This window comes from Pelophylax lessonae (assembly GCF_965119305.1).
Source record: "Pelophylax lessonae genome assembly, chromosome: 12".
Lineage (NCBI taxonomy): Eukaryota > Metazoa > Chordata > Amphibia > Anura > Ranidae > Pelophylax > Pelophylax lessonae.
In genome coordinates, this window is record NC_138779.1 from 208,594,645 (window position 1) to 208,613,869 (window position 19,225).

Genomic DNA, 19,225 nt, shown 5'->3' on the forward strand with positions numbered 1-19,225 from the left:
GCCGCAATAATGTGAACTGGCACTAACACTTGTTAGCGACACACTTAACCCTTGATCGCCCCTAGATGTTAACCCCTTCCCAGCCAGTGTCATTAGTACAGTGACAGTTTACAGTATTATCACTGATCACTGTATTAACCACTTTACCACCGGAGGATTTTGCTGTCTTACGTCTGGGCCACTTTTTGCGATTCGGCGCTGTGCGACTTTAACTGACAGTTGCGCTGTCGTGCGACGCCATACCCAAACGAAATTTATGTCCTTTTTTTCCCACAAACAGAGCTTTCTTTTGGAGGTATTTGATCACCTGTGCGATTTTTACTTTTTGCGCTATAAACAAAAAAAGAGTGTTTATTTTGAAAAAACAACAATATTTTTCACTATATTTTTCAATTATATGAAATTCCCCCCAAAAAAATGTAAAAATCAAGTTTTTTTTACATTTTTGGCCAATTTGTTTTCTGCTACCCATGTTTGGTAAAAAAATTCACAATAAGTGTATTTTGATTGGTTTGCGCAAAAGTTATTGTGTTTACTAACTAAGGGAAAGATTTCTGTCATTTTTGGAGTTTTTTTTTTTAACGCGTAATGGCGGCGATCTGCGATTTTTTTTGCGGGACTGCGACATTGCGGCGGACAGATCGGATCCTTGACTGACATTTTTGACACTTTTGGGGGTACCAGTGACATTACTGCAGTAATCAGTGCTATATATATGCACTGTTACTGTAAAAATGACACTGGCAGGGAAGGGGTTAATTTTATTGGAGAGGGAGGGGTTAATGTATGCCTGGTGCTTACTGACATGTGTGGGGGGAGGTGACTGAGTGACACAGGGACAGATCACATGTTCAGCTATGCTGAACCCTGCAATCTGACCCAGCCTGTCACTTAGGAGATCCGCTCGCTTTGTTTACACAAGCAGGCGGATCTCCACACTAGATCCCTGACGATCGGGGAAGAGCAGAGGCGATCGCCGCCGCTCCTCCCCTGGCCCGACTCCCGCTGTGATTGAATACAGTGGGAGCGAGCCTCCGGCGGCGCGCACGTGCCACCGAGAAAGGGGGGTGTCTGACGACGTAGGTCTACGTTGTCAGACGATAACGAACCACTTTGCCGCAGTAGTACTATGGTACTCAGTGGTAAAGTGGTTAATGTCACTGGTGATGTCAGTGTCAGTTACTCAGTCTACCTTCCAGCCAGCGTCAGTAAGTGTCAGATTGCCTGCCGCACAATCAATGTCCCACTATAAGTCGCTGATCACTGCCATTACAAGTATAAAAAAATAAATGAATTAAAATGTAAAATTCCAGTATATATACCATAGTTTGTAGAAGCTTTAAGTTTATTGTAAATATACAGCACAATTATTTATACATTTTTTTCTACTAAAGACATGTAGCAGAATAGATTTTTTTTTTAATTTAAATCATTTTTATTGGGTTTTGTATAATATAAAAAGGTAGAAAACAAGAACAAGGTTTGGAAGTACAAATATACAACTTCAAATAGAAAATAAGATTGAATTTCTTAGGTCCGTCAAGGAAAATGAGTATTATCTAAAATTAGTATCATCTAACGACTTTGGATATTTTCAGCATGTATCTGAAAAGTAATTGTCGGGTTGTAAACGCCACCTCTCCCCCCCCCCCCCCCCCCAGGGCACCTTTTTTGCCCCCCAAGCGAGGGGCCGCACCCGAGCCCCATCCACCACACAGAACCACAAGCAGAATACATTTTGATTAGAGAAAATTTTGATTTTTTTTTTTTACTTTTTCATTGGGTATGTCTTATAGCAGAAAAGTAAAAAATATTGTTGTTTTTTTTTCTTCACAATGTTCAGTCTTTTCACAATTATATAATAAAATATTTAAAACCCAGTGGGGATCAAATACTACCAAAGGAGAGCTTTATTTTTGTGAAAAAAATGATAAAATTCTCACCTGGCTCCAGGATTGCATGATAATGCAGTTACCCAGTGGTGTATTTAGGTTTTGTGCTGCCCTAGGCCTGGCTAAACTTGTGCACCCCTTAATTAAAATATGACCCACCCCTTCCTGTAAAGGCCACACCCCCTTCCTGTTTATGACCCGCCCTGTCATCTGTAAACCACAGACCACAACCACAGTTTATCAGAGCCCATCAGTGCCACCTTATCAGTGCCCATTAGTGCAGCCTCATTACTGCCCATCAGTGCAGCCTCATCAGTGCAGCATATCAGTAGAGCCTCATCAGCGGCCATCAGTACAGCCCCATCAGTGGCCACCAGTAGAGCCTATCAGTGGATCATATCAGTGCCCATCAGTACAGCTTATCAGTGCCGCCTCATCAGTGGCCATCAGCGCAGCCTCATCAGTGGCCATCATTGCAGCCTATTAGTGCCCATCAGTGCAACATATCAGTGCCCATCAGGGCACCATATCATTGCAGCCCCATCAGTGAAGCTTATCACCGCTTCCTGCCTATCAGTGCAGCCTCATCAGTGCCCATCAGTGCAGCATATCAGTGCTGCCTTATCAATGCAGCCTCATTAGTGCCCATCAGTGCAGTTTATCAGTACCCACCATTGGCAACTCCTTAGTGGCCATCAGAGCAGCATATTAGTGCCCATCAGTGCAGCATATAAGCGACCATCAGTGCAGCATATCAGAGCATACCAGTGCCCATCAGTGCAGCATATCAGTGCAGCCCCATCAGTTATTTTAAGATATTTGGACTTCTGTTTGCTGCCACTGATTGTAATCATAGGATTATGTCACGTATTTGTATAATAAATAGGAAGTCCATAGTCATTATACAAATAAGTGAAATAATCAGTGGCAGCAAACACAAGTCCAAATTTTTTGCTGCCCCCCTTACAAAGTGCTGCCCTAGGCCTAGGCCTTGTTGGCCTAGGCCAAGATAAAGCACTGCAGTTACCAGTTAGTACAATAGTACTAAATAGCTAAATAGCGGAAAAAAAAAAAAAAGGGTCATGGAGGGGGTAAAACCTTCTGGAGCTGAAATGTTTTTATCAAGTAGAGAAATGCTAGAAAACCTGCATTTTTTTTATTTTTTTTACAATTATATAATAAAATATTTAAAAACCCAGTGGGGATCAAATACTACCAAAAAAAAGCTCTATTTGTGTGAAAAAAAAAAAAATGATATAATTTTCATCTGGCTCCAGGATTGCATGGTAACGCAGTTACCAGTTAACACAATGCAGTGCTAAATAGTGAAAAAAAAAAAGCCTGGTCAGGGAGGGGGTAAAACCTTCTGGAGCCGAAATGGTTATATCAAGTAGAGGAATGTTAGAAAACCTGCAATCTTTTTTTTGGTTATTTCAAAAGCCCCTCCCCCCACAGTTAGTAAACACTCCCATAGGCTTACATTTAACCCCTTGATCACCCACAGTGTTAACCTCTTCCTTGCCAATGTCATTATTACAGTGACAGTGCATATTTTTAGCACTGATTACTGTAGTAATGTCAATGGTCCCCCCAAAAGTGTCAAAAAGTGTCAGGTGTCCGATCTGTCCGCCGCAATGTCGCAGTCCCGCTAGAAATCGCAGATTGCCGCCATTACTAGTAAAAAATAAATAAATAAAAATGACATAAATCTTTTCCATAATTAGTTGGTGCGATAACTTTGGCAAAAACCAATCAAAATACGCTTATTGTGGGTTTTGTTAACAAAAATATGTAGCAGAAAACAAATTGGCCTAAAATGTTAAAAAAATTTAGATTTTTACATTTTTTTTTGTGGGGAATATTATATAGCAGAATGTGAAAAATATTGTTTTTTTTTTTTTCAGAATTGTCGCTCTTTTTTTGTTTATAGCGCAAAAAATAAAAATCACACAGGTAATCAAATACCACCAAAATAAAAGCTCTATTTGTGGGGAAAAAAAGGACATCAATTTTATTTGAGTACAGCGTCGCACGACCGCGCAATTGTCCGTTAAAATAACGCAGTGCCGAATCGCAAAATAGGGCCTGGTCAGGAAGGGGGTAAAATCTTCCGGTCTTAAAGTGGTTAAAAATATATTTTTTAATTTATTAATTTATTTCATTTTTTTTTTTTTTATACACTGTTTTTTCTGTTTTTTTTTTTCTTTTTCTTTTTTTTATCTTTTCTATTGATGTCGCAAGGAATGTAAACATCCTTTGTGACAGTAATAGGCATGTCACGTGACAGGTACTCTTTATGGAGAGATCTGGGGTCTATAAGACCCCCCAAATCCCTCCTCTGTCCTTGAAAGCATTCAAAATGTCAAGATCTGTGTTTTTGAATACTTTAGATTTTTATAACTGGGGCTGTTGACATCCAGGTAAACCGGAAGTGAAGTCACTTCATCACTTCTGAACAAATGAGCAAGGCCGATCCCGGCTTCGCTCGGCTGTCTGGCCAGCTGGCGCACGTGCTGGCTGGTGGGACAGGAGAGCCCAAGAGAGCCGCAGAAGGTGGCAGGAGGGGGGACGCCCCTCCCGCTGCTTGTAATAGCAATCGAGCGGCTAGTTAGCCGCTCTGATTGCTATTACAAGAGAGCCAACTGCCAGCTAAAAAAAAAAAAAAAAAACGGTACCGGGGTAATGGCTGCTGCAGCTGCAGGCATCATCCCGTTATGACCACCAAAAGTCCAGCGATGTAGGCCGCTGGTCGTTCAGTGGATAAAGTCGCCTTCAATTTCACAACATTCAAACAAAATGTTCATTGAAGAAAAAAAATTTAAAAAAGCAAATCGCCACATTTGGAGATCAACTTGCCAATACAGTTTTAATCTTTTAAAATATTTATTTGAAAATGTACATTTCCCAAACTTTATCATGTATTTATTATTATTATTATTTTTTTTTTTTATTTGTATCTTATTTTATTATTTATAATTATTTTTTACAGGCAAATCAACGAGTGCAACGGCAATGCGTGGTTGTGCCACAAAAAGCATCTGCGATTTAGGCAGCCAATCTTATAGCGCCCAAGGACAATCCGCGGAGATTAAATATATCTGTACTAATGGAAGTACTGGTCTCCAAAAAGGCTTCTACCTCCCAGCTTTGATTTGTATTTTCTTTTTAAAGTTATTGATCTGAAATGCAAAAAATAAAAAAAAAAAAAAATAAAAAAAAAAAAGTCTTTTTAGACTAGAAACCAAAGCAAATAGGTTGATTTGTGGAACAGACACATTTTTATTTAATCTTCAGTAAGTAGTAGATAACTTAAATTTTTTTTTTTTTTTTTCAATATAAACACTATTATAATGAATAATGTTTTGCAGAGCACAGATTACATGAAAAATATGACGGCACTGATTGGATTGATGGGAATTTTACTTTTAGAAAATTTTAGTGTTTGTAAACCGCTGTTTTTTTTTTTTTTTTTTCATTTTTTTCACTATTTGAATAAAACATTTTATGTTACAAATAAAAAAATTGAATACAATTTTGTTTTTAGTGGCCTACAAATTTACAACTATCTCGTTTTTTTTTTGAAAATCTAATGTGCATAGCAGAGGGAAGAGTTTGTGTCCTGTCTAAAATTCCTTCAGCATGTGTAGTCGAGGTATATACTTCTAGAGCTTAGTTTATGCTTGCAGTTGGGAGGGGTGGTACAAATAGGTGGGCAAGCTGTGTACTGGCCCCTTCCTCCCATCTCTATCCACCTGTTCCCCAGCAGCACGATGGTGGGGGGTGGGGGCAGAACAGTGACAGGGGAATTTATTGTGGGCAGCCAAGAGAGGGGGATCGGTGGGAAGATAATTACAGCAGGATGCACTGTGTCTGTGTCTCTCCCTCCAGCAGCTGAAAGCCAGTGAGAGGGAGAAGGGGAAAAAACGGCATTCAGTTGCTGGAGGGAGAGACACAGACACAGTGAATTGTTCTGTAGTTGTCCTTTCACCCCACTGCACCAGGCCCCCTGCTGTTTGGGCCTCCCTGTGTGCCCCTGTGGCACCCCCCTATCAGTGGCCTGGTGGTACTCCCTATCGGCGACTCAGCTTGACAAATGTGCAGAATCAAGCTTATCCCCAATCGGGTACATCTTTCAGATGTGGTCTATATGATTGGAGGGGTCCAGCGCCTCCATTGCCAGGTGACTGGACTGTTTCACCAGTCCCTGTGTACTGGGCTGACCCCTTTAAAGCAGTCAGGAGAGCTGGCCTGTGGGGCTGTCAACACCATGGAGTCAAGGAGCCCAGCTGTCTCTACCTGCCAAAAAAATAATTTAAAGTAAAGTATAGAGCTATCAGGAGCGTGAATGGTGTAATGCAAGGGCGTCAAACTCAATTTCATTGCGGGCCACATCAGCATTATGGTTGCCCTCGAAGGGTCGGTTGTATCCTAAAGCCCCGTACACACGTACCGTTCGTCGGCTAAAGATCGGCCGTCTTTTGTCCCCGGGCTGTCGGTGTCTGTTTTAAAGTGCAAAGACAGCACAAGAATTTTGTCCGCCGACTACAGCCGACTGCAGAAGTGATGTCATGTAATGGTTAACTTTCCCTGTGTTTTTTCTTTTCTGAGCATGCCCAGTCTTGCAAATCTGCGGTCTGTCGGCCGAATTCTGTACTGACTGGCGAACAATCGGCCGCTCTGGTGTCGGCATACAAAAATTTAAATGCTTGCAAGACAGATTCTTGTCGGCAGAATGTGCGCTGACGGCTGTCGGAGGCACCATACTAACAAGCGTACAATCGGCAGATCTTTCGTCTGCCGACGTTTGTATGCCGACGATCGGTACGTGTGTACGGGCCTTAAGACTAGATGTCTGAAGCACCCCACCACTTCTATGTCAGATGTCAGGAGCCCCCACCACCAGAAGGAAAGAGTCACCCTGCCTCCCTTTCAACACAATGCACCCCCTTACCTTGTGCTGCTGCTGAGAAGAAGCTGGGGGTGGAGCTGGGAAGCAGAAAGTGCTGGGTCTGGATGAGGACCAGAGGAGGGCTGGAGTCAGCTGTCGGAGTCTACTGAATACTCTCTCCTGTAAGAGTTATCATGGGAAAAAGGTGTCTCCGCTGAAGCTTTATCACCAATCCTTGTTTCCACAACAACCAAAAAGTTTCGAAATCCAGTTGTCATAGGGACAGAAAGTGAGGTGAGGTCTTCAGAACAGGGGCACAGACAGGAAAACAAATGTTACAGGGGTGTTAGCTATTCCCTATGCTTCTGAGGCGCCCTCTTGGTGGAGCAAAAAGCATTAAGCAGGTGGATACTTCTGGTTATATCACGTCTGCTCTTTGGAACGTAAACCGTGACTTTGGAATGCCCAGTTGTCTCTACCTGCCAAAAAAATAACAGAGATGCAGCCCGCACAGCAGGAGGGGCGGCTCTAAAAACAAAGTAAAGAGATATCAGGAGCATGAATGGTGTAAAGCAAGGGTGTCAAACTCAATTTCATTATGGTTGCCCTCGAAGGGTCAGTTGTATCCTAAGACTAGATGTCTGAAGCACCCCACCCCCTACTTCAGATGTCAGGAGCCCCCACCAGGGCCGGACTGGCCTACCGGGATATCGGGAATTTTCCCGGTGGGCCGCCGGCCCTGGGGCCGCTTTGAGATGGGGCTGATTTGAGATAGGGATGCCCGCTGCCCGGCCGCTGCACTCGAGCACCTCCGCCGGATTCTTTCCAAATTCCTACACCAGCCGCTGTGAGCTGCATGACGTCATATCCGGCGGGCAGCGGCTGGCTGCGCGGCAGCGAATCTCCTCTCCTGAGTCCTCCTGAGAAGTTTTCAGGTAAATCTAGTTCAGCCGCCTGACCAATCCATTGTTTTCCTATAACTTGTGATGCAAATAATGGAAAAGATTTCAGTTGGGGAGATGACGTGTTTAATACTATAATTAGAGAGATTCGTCTTCTCTTATAACGTGTCTGCGTGTTCCTTGGTGCGGATTAGGCAACGGACTGGTTCAGCCCTCTATCTGATCTGTGATCACTACAAATATCAGGCAGTGATACCATCCTCCCTGACACCATCCTCCCTGACACCATCCTCCCTGACGCCACCCTCCCTGACGCCATCCTCCATGACACCATCCTCCATGACACCATCCTCCCTGACACCATCCTTCCTGACACCATCCTCCCTGACACCATCCTCCCTGACACCATCCTCCCTGACACCATCCTCCCTGACGCAATCCTCCCTGACGCCACCCTCCCTGACACCATCCTCCATGACACCATCCTCCCTGACACCATCCTCCCTGACACCATCCTCCCTGACACCATCCTCCATGACGCCATCCGCCCTGACGCCATCCTCCCTGACGCCACCCTTCCTGACACCATCCTCCCCGACACCATCCTCCCTGACACGACCCTCCCCGACACCATCCTCCCTGATGCCATCCCCCCTGACGCCATCCCCCCTGACACCATTCTTCCTGACACCATCCTCCCTGACACCACCCTCCCTCACGCATCCTCCCTGACGCCATCCTGCCTGACACCACCCTCCCTGACACCACCCTCCCTCACGCATCCTCCCTGACGCCATCCTCCCTGACACCACCCTCCCTGATGCCACCCTTCCTGACACCATCCTCCCCGGCACCATCCTCCCTGACACCATCCTCCCCGACACCACCCTCCCCGACACCACCCTCCCCGACGCCATCCTCCCTGACGCCATCCTCCCTGATGCCACCCTCCCTGACGCCACCCTCCCTGACGCCACCCTTCCTGACGCCATCCTCCCCGGCACCATCCTCCCCGGCACCATCCTTCCCGGCACCATCCTCCCCGACACCATCCTCCCCGACACCATCCTCCCCCGACACCATCCTCCCCGACACCACCCTCCCTGACACCATCCTGCCTGGTACCATCCTCCCCGACACCATCCTCCGCGACACCATCCTCCCCGGTACCATCCTCCCCGGTACCATCCTCCCCGACACCATCCTCCCTGCCCTAAGTTGCCCTGTTCAGCCAGGTAAGAGTAAACTGGCTTGGGGGGGGGGGGGAGTCAGCATTGTATTAGGGCCCCTAATACAATGCTGATCCGCCCGCCCTCCCCCTAATACAATGCTGACCCCCCTAAATTTAGGGGGAGGGGGGGATCAGCATTGTATTAGGGGGAGGGAGCAGGGTTCAGCATTTTATTAGGGGGGGGTCAGCATTGTATTAGGGGGATGGGGGGGATTAGTCTTGTATCAGGGCCCCTAATACAATGCTGATCCACCCCCCCTCCCCCTAATACAACGCTGTTCCTGCTGGCCCCCTTCCCCTAATACAATGCTGATCCCCCCCAAATTTAGGGAGAGGGGGGGATCAGCATTGTATTAGGGGGAACAGCATTTTACTATTGGGAGGGGGGTCAGCATTGTATTAATTAGGAGGAGGGGGCTGGGGGGGTCAACATTGTATTAGGGTGGGGGGTATCGGCATTGTATAAGGGGGGGAACAGCATTGTGTTAGGGGGAGGGGGGCAGCATTGTATCAGGGGGAAATGTAACTTTAAACTGGTAACCTTTAGACATTTTTAAAGTGTTGCCAATGGGGATTTTTAGGTACCAATGTTTGTCGCCATTCCACGAGCTTGTACAATTTTGAAGCATGACATGTTGGGAATCTATTTACTCGGCGTAACATTATCTTTCACATTATGGAAAATAATTAGGCTAACTTTACTGTTTTCTTATTTTTTAATTTAAAAAAAGTTAATTTTTTTCCAAAAAAAATTGCGTTTGTGTGACCTCTGCACAAATTCGGTGTGATAAGTATTGCAAAATCTCCATTTTATTCTCTAGGTTCTCTGCTAAAAGAAAATCTATAATGTTTGGGGGTTCTAAGTAATTTTGCAGCCAAAAAAAAAAAAAAAGATTTGAAATTGTAAACAACGTGTCGGAAAAAGGGCCAGTCCAGAAGTGGTTAAATTATGTTTCATATATGAATACTTGATGACGTTGTGCTGGTATGACGACGCAATGCTATGGGGCTGGTATGTAATTTTTTCCAGGGCTGGTTTTCATACCCAGTCCGGCCCTGGCCCCCACCATCAGAAGGAAGGATTAACCCTGCCTCCCTTACAACACAATGGACCCCCTTACCTTGTGCTGCTGCCGAGAAGAAGCTGGGGGTGGAGCTGGGAAGCAGAAAGTGCTGGGTCTGGATGAGGACCAGAGGAGGGCTGGCGTCAGCTGTCAGAGTCTACTGAATACTGAGACCCGGGGATGTGGAGATAACGGGGTGCTGTGGCTGCACAGAGAGTCACAGGACCTGTAGGAGGAACTTTGTCCTCCTATCTGCTGCCAACAGCTGAGACAAAATGGGGGCTGCAGGAGAGGAACTACGGCCACATGAAATGGCCTAGTGGGTCAGATTTGGCCCACGGGTTTAGTGTTTATGGAGTCAAAGCCAAATAGACAAAACTGAAGAAGGGGAAACTAAAGAAATAGTCTAGAGAAACAAAAAGACATCAGGATCAAAGAACAACTACAGCTGAGGCTGTCCATAGCTGTGGAACTGTGTCAGCACATCTACCTGTTACCGGTGGTTAGGAACACGTGACAGATTGCGTTTACTGTTAGACTTTGCATACACTTTAATAACACCTGTGCCAATGAGTCTATCTTAAGAGATCAAATTGCTGAAACAATGGTTCATGAATAGATCAATGCAAACATTATGTTTTGAGAATACAAAGCATTCCAAAAACACAACTTCATCCCAACTGTGAAACATGGAGGTAAGAGTACAAGAGAAACATGGTGGTAAGAGTACAGGTGGTCCCCCGGTTACAAACATTCGACTTACAAACGGCTCCTAATTACAAATGGATAGAGACAACAGGAAGTGAGGAGAAATCTCTCCCTAGGAAGGGAAATTCGCTCCTGTAAGTTATCATGGCAAAAAGGTGTCTCCACTGAAGCTTTATCACCAATCCTTGTTTCCACAACAATCCAAAAAGTTTCAAAATTCAATTGTCATAGGGACAGAAAGTGAGATGAAATCTTCAGAACAGGGGCACAGACAGCAAAACAAATTTTACAGAGGTGTTAGCCCTTCCCTATGCTTTCCATAGGGAAAGCTTGAGCTACACCTAAAACATTTACCTGTTCCGACTTACAAACAAATTCAACTTAAAGCGGAGTTCCACTCAAAAGTGCAACTTCCGCTTATCTGTAGAAAGTCCCCGGTTATAGGAAACCCAGGATGTGGGTTGCTATCGTCCCTAAATGAAGACAAGAGCAAGAAATTCCCCCCTGGGGTTGGGACTATGTAGACAACCACACTTCCAGTGCTGTTAGGTGATGCAAATTGCTCTTGCTGACGCTAACTGTTGGAAGGCAACATGGTTTTTTTTTTTTCTAATGTAAGATGTTTCTGGACTGTGAAATCTGGTTACACCTAGCCTGGACACTGTTGGTGGTAGCCTGGGATGCCAGTACAGTGGGTTTACCCAGCAGGGTGTAGGTAACTGAAGAATGCATATTAGAACCTACATCTGGAAGAAAGAAGTCACACATACCCCCTGGCGGTGGAGTATTGGATAGGAGAGCTTTGCATTAAACCACCTGGTGTAATGAAGATTAAAGTGCCTCATTACCATGACGGCAAACAAAGCTTCAAAGACCAGCTGCTGTTGGAATGTTGACCGGGTCGAAGCAGTGGTTCATAGACTAATGCTGCCCCTAGTGGAGACTACAGCATGAATACAGGAAGAACAGCCCCTTATAGATTCATTGGACAGAGGACTGTACAGGCGGGCAGAGGGTGTTTGTGTGGGCGGTGTCTGAGTGAGCTTTAAATGTAATGGCCAACTAGAGTTCTTTCTCTTTCTCCTGGAGCCCAGCTAACCTACAAAACACAGTGGACGACCATACATAAAGTATCATCTATGCTTGTTTTGTTTTATATGCTCTGTAGTAGGGATCGACCAATTATTGGCAAGGCTGATATATCGAGAGCTGATATGCACTTTCCTCGATATATCGGTATCGGCCCCGGAAATGGCCGATATTGCAAATATTTTTGTGACGTCATTCTGCCTTCTTAGGCCGCCTCCCTCGCCTTGGACAGCCTCGTCTGGAATCGGGACTAGTCTCCCAGGAGTGTATCACAGCCATACACTCACCCACAGCAGCTTGGTGCCAGCCAGCCACCCACACCCACAGGCCCCGTACCAGCCAGCCACAGGCACTGTACCAGCGAGCCAGCCAGCCACCTACAGGCCCTGCACAAGCCAGCCAGCTACCCACAGGCTCTGTACCAGCCAGCCACAGGCATTGTATAAGCCAGCCATCCATAGGCCCTGTACCAGTCAGCCACCCACATCCCCTGTGCCAGCCACCCACCCACCACAGGATGCCAGACAGCCAGCTACCCACAGGCCCTGTACCAGCCCGCCACCCACATCCCCTGCGCCAGCCACCCACCCACCACAGGGTGCAAGCCAGCCAGCCAGCCCCACCACAAGGTGCCAGACAGCCAGCCACCCACCAGAGGCCCTGTACCAGCCAGCCACCCACAGGCCCTGTACCAGCCAACCTCAGGCAAGGCACCAGCCAACCGCCCACAGGCCCTGTACCAGCCAGCCACCCACAGCCCCTGGTCCAGCCAGCCACCCACCCACCACAGGGTGCCAGCCAGCCAGCCACCCACCCACCACAGGATGCCAGCCAGCCAACCACCCAGCACCAGGTGCCAGACAGCCAGCTATCCACCACAGTGTGCCAGACAGCCAGCCAGCCACCCACCATGGGGTGCCAGCCAGCCAGTCATTCACCACAGGGGGCCAGCAAGCCAGCCACCCACCCACCACAGGGTGCCAGACAGCCAGCCACCACAGGGTGCCAGCCAGCCATCCACCCACCACAGGGTGCCAGCAAGCCAGCCACCCACCACAGGGTGCCAGACAGCCAGTCACCCACCAAAGGGTGCCAGACAGCCAGCCAGCCACCACAGGGTGCCAGACAGCCAGTCACCCACCACAGGGTGCCAGACAGCCAGTCACCCACCACAGGGTGCCAGACAGCCAGCCAGCCACCACAGGATGCCAGCAAGCCAGCCATTAAGCTTTAAACAAAAATGAACATGTTCAGTACCAGATTTGTGTCAAAATTGTCTTTATTTTGCAAAACTTTAAATGTACAAAATATCGGCCCATATTGACCAATACCGATATGCAATGGCCAAAATATCAGTATCGGCAACGAAAAACTGATATCGGTCAATCCCTACTCTGTGGTATTCTTTTAGTGTTTTATGTTATAGCATTTCTATTTTCTCTGTAAATAAATGAGGTCCTTTCTTATTTAAGCAGTGTGTTTCTTTCTATAGCTAGCATTGTTATTATATCATCATCATCATTAACATTTTCAGAGCTTTGATAGACTAGCTAACTATAGGAATAGACCAGATAATAGATATGTATAATAAATGTAGGAGATCCAAAACCACCCCATATTTATTTCATTTGGCACACTGACCCATACAGGTATCAGTAAATGTGTTTTTTTCATATGATGAATTAAAGAATTGAGGATCTGTGTTTCCTATCTGACATAATGGGGAGTATTAATAAAGTACAAAATGGTCGTGCCCTAAGGTTGCAAATTGAAAACGATGGTTCATATTCATAGCTCATAAATATGAGATTGACAGAAGATTTTTTCAAAGTTTTGTTTACCCCCTCAGGATAGGCATGTAGAGGTATCACATCCAGAAATGTAATTATAATAATCTGTTTCAAAAGGGCAACTCCCACACTCAAAAATCAAATAAAAAAGCTGTTCTCCGGCACACTCAGTTATTTCTCCCCGGCACCAAACTAGATATACAGCAGCATCTCATAATGGCAACGCCTTTCCAATTTCTCGGTATACTCTTGGCTTTGGTAGCATCTGGTAAGTGCTTATTTACATTTCACTAATGTCCTTAAAAGAATGCCCCATTTTATTTTAAAGAATATTTGCACTTTGACAGATAAAAGAAATCATTAAATCAGAAATTTAAAATATTATCTAACATGATTAAGACAATATTGGAAGAGAGAAGTTCTCACCGAGACATATCTTGACATTGGTCCTTTAAAGCACTCCAGGATCTTGAACTTGTAAATGACACATGAAAATTACTTCATTTATCTGAAGAATCAAAGCTCTGGTGTATTGCACTAGATACAGTGGGTACGGAAAGTATTCAGACCCCCTTAAATTTTTCACTCTTTGTTATATTGCAGCCATTTGCTAAAATCATTTAAGTTCATTCTTCTTCCTCATGAATGTACACATAGCACCCCATACTGACAGAAAAACACAGAATTGTTGACATTGTTGCAGATTTATTAAAAAAGAAAAACTGAAATATCACATGGTCCTAAGTATTCAGACCCTTTGCTCAGTATTTAGTAGAAGCCCCCTTTTGCTCTAATACAGCCAGGAGTCTTTTTGGGAAAGATGCAACAAGTCTTTCACACCTGGATTTGGGGATCCTCTGCCATTCCTCCTTGCAGATCCTCTCCACTTCTGTCAGGTTGGATGGTAAACGTTGGTGGACAGCCATTTTTAGGTCTCTCCAGAGATGCTCAATTGGGTTTAAGTCAGGGCTCTGGCTGGGCCATTCAAGAACAGTGAAGGAGTTATTGTGAAGCCACTCCTTCTTTATTTTAGCTGTGTGCTTAGGGTCATTGTCTTGTTGGAAGGTAAACCTTCGGCCCAGTCTGAGGTCCAGAGCACTCTGGAGAAGGTTTTTGTCCAGGATATCCCTGTACTTGGCCGCATTCATCTTTCCCTCGATTGCAACCAGTCGTCCTGTCCCTGCAGCTGAAAAACACCCCCACAGCATGATGCTGCCACCACCATGCTTCACTGTTGGGACTGTATTGGACAGGTGATGCCTGGTTTTCTCCACACATACCGCTTAGAATTAAGGCCAAAAAGTTCTATTTTGGTCTCATCAGACCAGAGAATCTTATTTCTCACCATCTTGGAGTCCTTCAGGTGTTTTTTAGCAAACTCCATGCAGGCTTTCATGTGTCTTACACTGAGGAGAGGCTTCCGTCGGGCCACTCTGCCATAAAGCCCCGACTGGTGGAGGGCTGCAGTGATGGTTGACTTTCTACAACTTTCTCCCATCTCCTGACTGCATCTCTGGAGCTCAGCCACAGTGATCTTTGGGTTCTTCTTTACCTCTCTCACCAAGGCTCTTCTCCCCCGATAGCTCAGTTTGGCCGGACGGCCAGCTCTAGGAAGGGTTCTGGTTGTCCCAAACGTCTTCCATTTGAGGATTATGGAGGCCACTGTGCTCTTAGGAACCTTAAGTGCAGCAGAAATCTTTTTGTAACCTTGGCCAGATCTGTGCCTTGCCACAATTCTGTCTCTGAGCTCTTCAGGCAGTTCCTTTGACCTCATGATTCTCATTTGCTCTGACATGCATTGTGATCTGGAAGGTCTTATATAGACAGGTGTGTGGCTTTCCTAATCAAGTCCAATCAGTATAATCAAACACAGCTGGACTCAAATGAAGGTGTAGAACCATCTCAAGGATGATCAGAAGAAATGGAAAGCACCTGAGTTAAATATATGAGTGTCACAGCAAAGGGTCTGAATACTTAGGACCATGTGATATTTCAGTTTTTCTTTTTTAAGAAATCTGCAACAATGTCAACAATTCTGTGTTTTTCTGTCAGTATGGGGAGCTATGTGTACATTCATGAGGAAGAAGAATGAACTTAAATGATTTTAGAAAATGGCTGCAATATAACAAAGAGTGAAAAATTTAAGGGGGTCTGAATACTTTCCGTACCCACTGTATGTCCATATAAAGGTTTAGTAAGACGTGCACAGAGCAGGCCAGGGTCTCCTCGGGGGGGGACCTGGCTATCATCACCCTGGACGCGGAGAAGGCTTTTGACAATGTGAACTTTGATTGGTTATCCATGGTTTTGGCCTCGTTTGGCTTCTCGGGACCGTTCACTCACATTGTCAAAGCTATGTATGCCTCTCCTGCGGCCCGGCTGTGGGTGGCCGGGTCCCTCACCGAGGAGTTCCGCTTGTTCAAGGGTACGAGACAGGGATGTCCCCTGTCTCCTCTACTCTTTAATCTGGCATTGGAACCCCTGTCCAGGTTCTTGTTGGACAAGGCGCCGCTCCATGGTATTCTGATTGGTTCAAGTGAGCTACGTTTGTCTCTCTTTGCGGACGACGTGCTGATTTTTACCAGGAACCCCCTCTCCGATATGCGTACCATCGTTTCTATTTTTGATAGATTTAAACTTTGTTCGGGGCTACGGATAAACTACGCTAAAAGTGAGATCCTCCCCCTAGGTAACATGCCCCCTCCCGACTGGGCAGCCTCCTCTCCCTTCACTGTCGCTCACTCGCACATAACGTATCTAGGTATTAGAGTAGGCAAACTCCCATCTTCTATATATACCCTGAACTATCCTCCTCTTTTCCAAAAGATTTCTCGTGAACTGGACAGTTGGATGGATCTGCCTCTCTCGCTCCTGGGGCGATGCCACTTGGTGAAAATGGTCAGCTTCGCAAGGTTACTGTACCCGTTGCAAACACTCCCCTTGTTGTTAAAACATAAAGATATCAAACTGCTGAACACCAGCATATCTAAATTTGTATGGCGAAGCAAAAGACCCCGTATATCCTTTAACAAACTTTGTCTTCCCAGGAGCGAGGGTGGTGCTAGTCTTCCTGATATCAGGTTATACAATTTGTCTTGCCTTCTTAGAATATCCCTGGATTGGCTCTCGGAGTCATCTAACTATTCAAATGTTGGATTGGAGTCGCAGATGTCCTCTCCCTTTTCACTGGCAGCTCTCCTGCATGTTAAATGGAAATCTATGCCTCCGGCACTCCAACACAATGTGCTTTTACGGGACACGGTGATTGCCTGGAGGGAATCCAGGAAACGTTTGAAGCTCTCCCCCTTTATGTCCAAGTACTTACCAATTCAGGGCAACCCCGCCTTTATCCCAGGAATACAGTCGGACTACTTTACATTATGGCAAAGGAAAGGCCTGCTAAAGTTCGCGGATCTCTGTGACCAAGCTACCGGCAAACCCCGTTTAATACAAGAAATCCTGGACACTTACAACCTACCTGCCTCACATTTTTTTCCTATACTGCAATGCCAAAGCTTCATCCGCTCATCCGGTGTCATACCTGCCAACAGGTTCCGCGATCCTCTGTTAGATCCCTTACTGCACTCAGGGACTTATAGCATTTCGGACATCTACAAACCTTTCCAGAAGCTTACGTCCATTCACCACGCTAGGTCCTCGGCGGCCAACTGGGCCAGGGACTTTCCACTGGAGGACTTGGTCACAAAACTATTTCAAGGATACAAACACACCCTTCGCCTGACACCCAACGAAACATGGAGGGAAACCCAGTTAAAAATTCTTCACAGAGCGTATATTCCTTTCACGACAACCGGCAACTCTCCCCTTGCACGCCTATGCCCCTATTGTAACACTAACCGTCCATCACTACATCACCGATTTTGGTCCTGCTCCTTTGTTTCAGCCTTCTGGGATCAGGTGCTGGCGTTAATACAACGGACCACGCTTCTTCAGCTACCAAAGGACCCTTTATTGCTTATTTTTGGATATTGGGACAAACGTCTACAGATCTGGACTAGCCGCCCTCTCCCCCACCCACGCATCTGGATCCTCACCTGCCTTTTAATAGCTCGCAGGGTTATTCTTGCCAATTGGATTTCTAGCGTGGGCCCATCAGTATCTCAAGTTTACCGCGAACTCTTAAGCCTTATGACTAAAGACCGGCTCAACCTGGACTCCAACCTTCCATCCGCAGCCGATCGTTTCTCAAGCAAATGGCAGGATTTTATAGATTCACAACCCAAAAATGTTAGCGATGTATTGGTAGTAGATGATTTTGTTTACACTGTTCCAGGGCAGTAAATAATGTGCTGTAGCATAGGTGTCTTCTTTTCCACGTCTTTTTTACACCACCCTCACCCCCCCCTCGTACCCCTCCCTTACATTTTCCTGATCCTGATCTTTTTCTTCCTCCCAATGTCCACCCCCCCCTAGGATACCACCGCCCCTCAAAGGTACAAGATCCATCCAACTAGGGTTCTAGTGTGACAATTCTATTTGACTTTGTCAGTATATGTGATGTTCTCCCCCCGGGCCAGAAATGAGCTCCTCCTCTGCTCGGCATCTGGCTCCGAAAAAAAAGGTTAAAATGTATTGTTCATCGTTATCTCTTGTTGTGATTGTATCGCACTTTGAATTTAATAAAGTTTCTTTAAAAAAAAAAAAGACGTGCACATTGCAGAGGGTTCAGAAGACATGTCATATCCAAATACAGACTTATATACTGAGCTCCTCAGATTTAGCAGATCCCAGAACATTTAGGAGGACAAAAGCACCACTTAAGGCCCGTACACACGTGCAGATTGTCGGCTGAAAAGCTTCGGCCGACGACCGATCGGCCGATTGTATGCTTGTTAGTATGATGCTTCCGACAGCCAACAGCGCACTTTCGGCCGAAAAGAATCTGTCGTGCAAGCATTAAAATTTTAGTATGCCGACACCAGAACGGCCGATTGTTCGCCAGTCAGTACAGAATTCGGCCGACAGACAGCAGATTTGCAAGACTGGGCATGCTCAGAAAATAAAAAACACAGGGAAAGTTAACCATCACATGACATCACTTCTGCAGTCGGCTGTAGTCGGCGGACAAAATTCTTGTGCAGTCTTTTGCTCTTTTCAACCGACACGACAGCCCAGGGACAAAAGACGGCCGATCGTTCGGCCGACGATCTGCACGTGTGTACGGGGCTTTAGGCAATGCTTCCACCTTCTTGCCAGTGATTTACCAATTTACACATTTGTCGTGTTTACCAGATTGCTGGTATAGCCAGTCATTGTTATTTTGTTTTATTAAAATGTAATTCATAGCCAAAAATTTTTATGCTTTGGATAGAGTAGAGATGTTGACAAAATGTTATAGCTGTAACTGGGACAGGATCGTCCAGTGGCGACAACTGTTATGATGACAACTCTCTAGATCCAGTGGGCTGTCCTCAGGGTACACTGATAAATCTAGTAATTTCTTTGCTGAACTCTATCCTGATTTTGTTACAAAGGGCCTGATTCATAGTACGGCGAATTGGCGTTTCGGCGTGATTTTGCGAAGCGGCGATTATTTAAGTCTGAAATTGGCATTCAAAGAACGGCGGGCGGAAAATAGCGCCTAGTGTGAGATTCATTAAGATGCAATATGGTCAGAGCGCGACTTAAAACCACGCCAGC

General features: G+C 45.8%; 1 protein-coding gene across 1 annotated transcript in view; it reads left to right on the forward strand.

Moving 5' to 3' along the window:
• Positions 1 to 19,225, forward strand: part of LOC309569011 (uncharacterized protein) — a 168,933-nt gene that overhangs the window by 60,371 nt on the left and 89,337 nt on the right. The window contains exon 3 of the mRNA XM_082274771.1: positions 4,882 to 5,066. Coding sequence (XP_082130897.1) covers positions 4,882 to 5,066 — 185 coding nt within the window. The remainder of the gene's footprint in view (positions 1 to 4,881; positions 5,067 to 19,225) is intronic.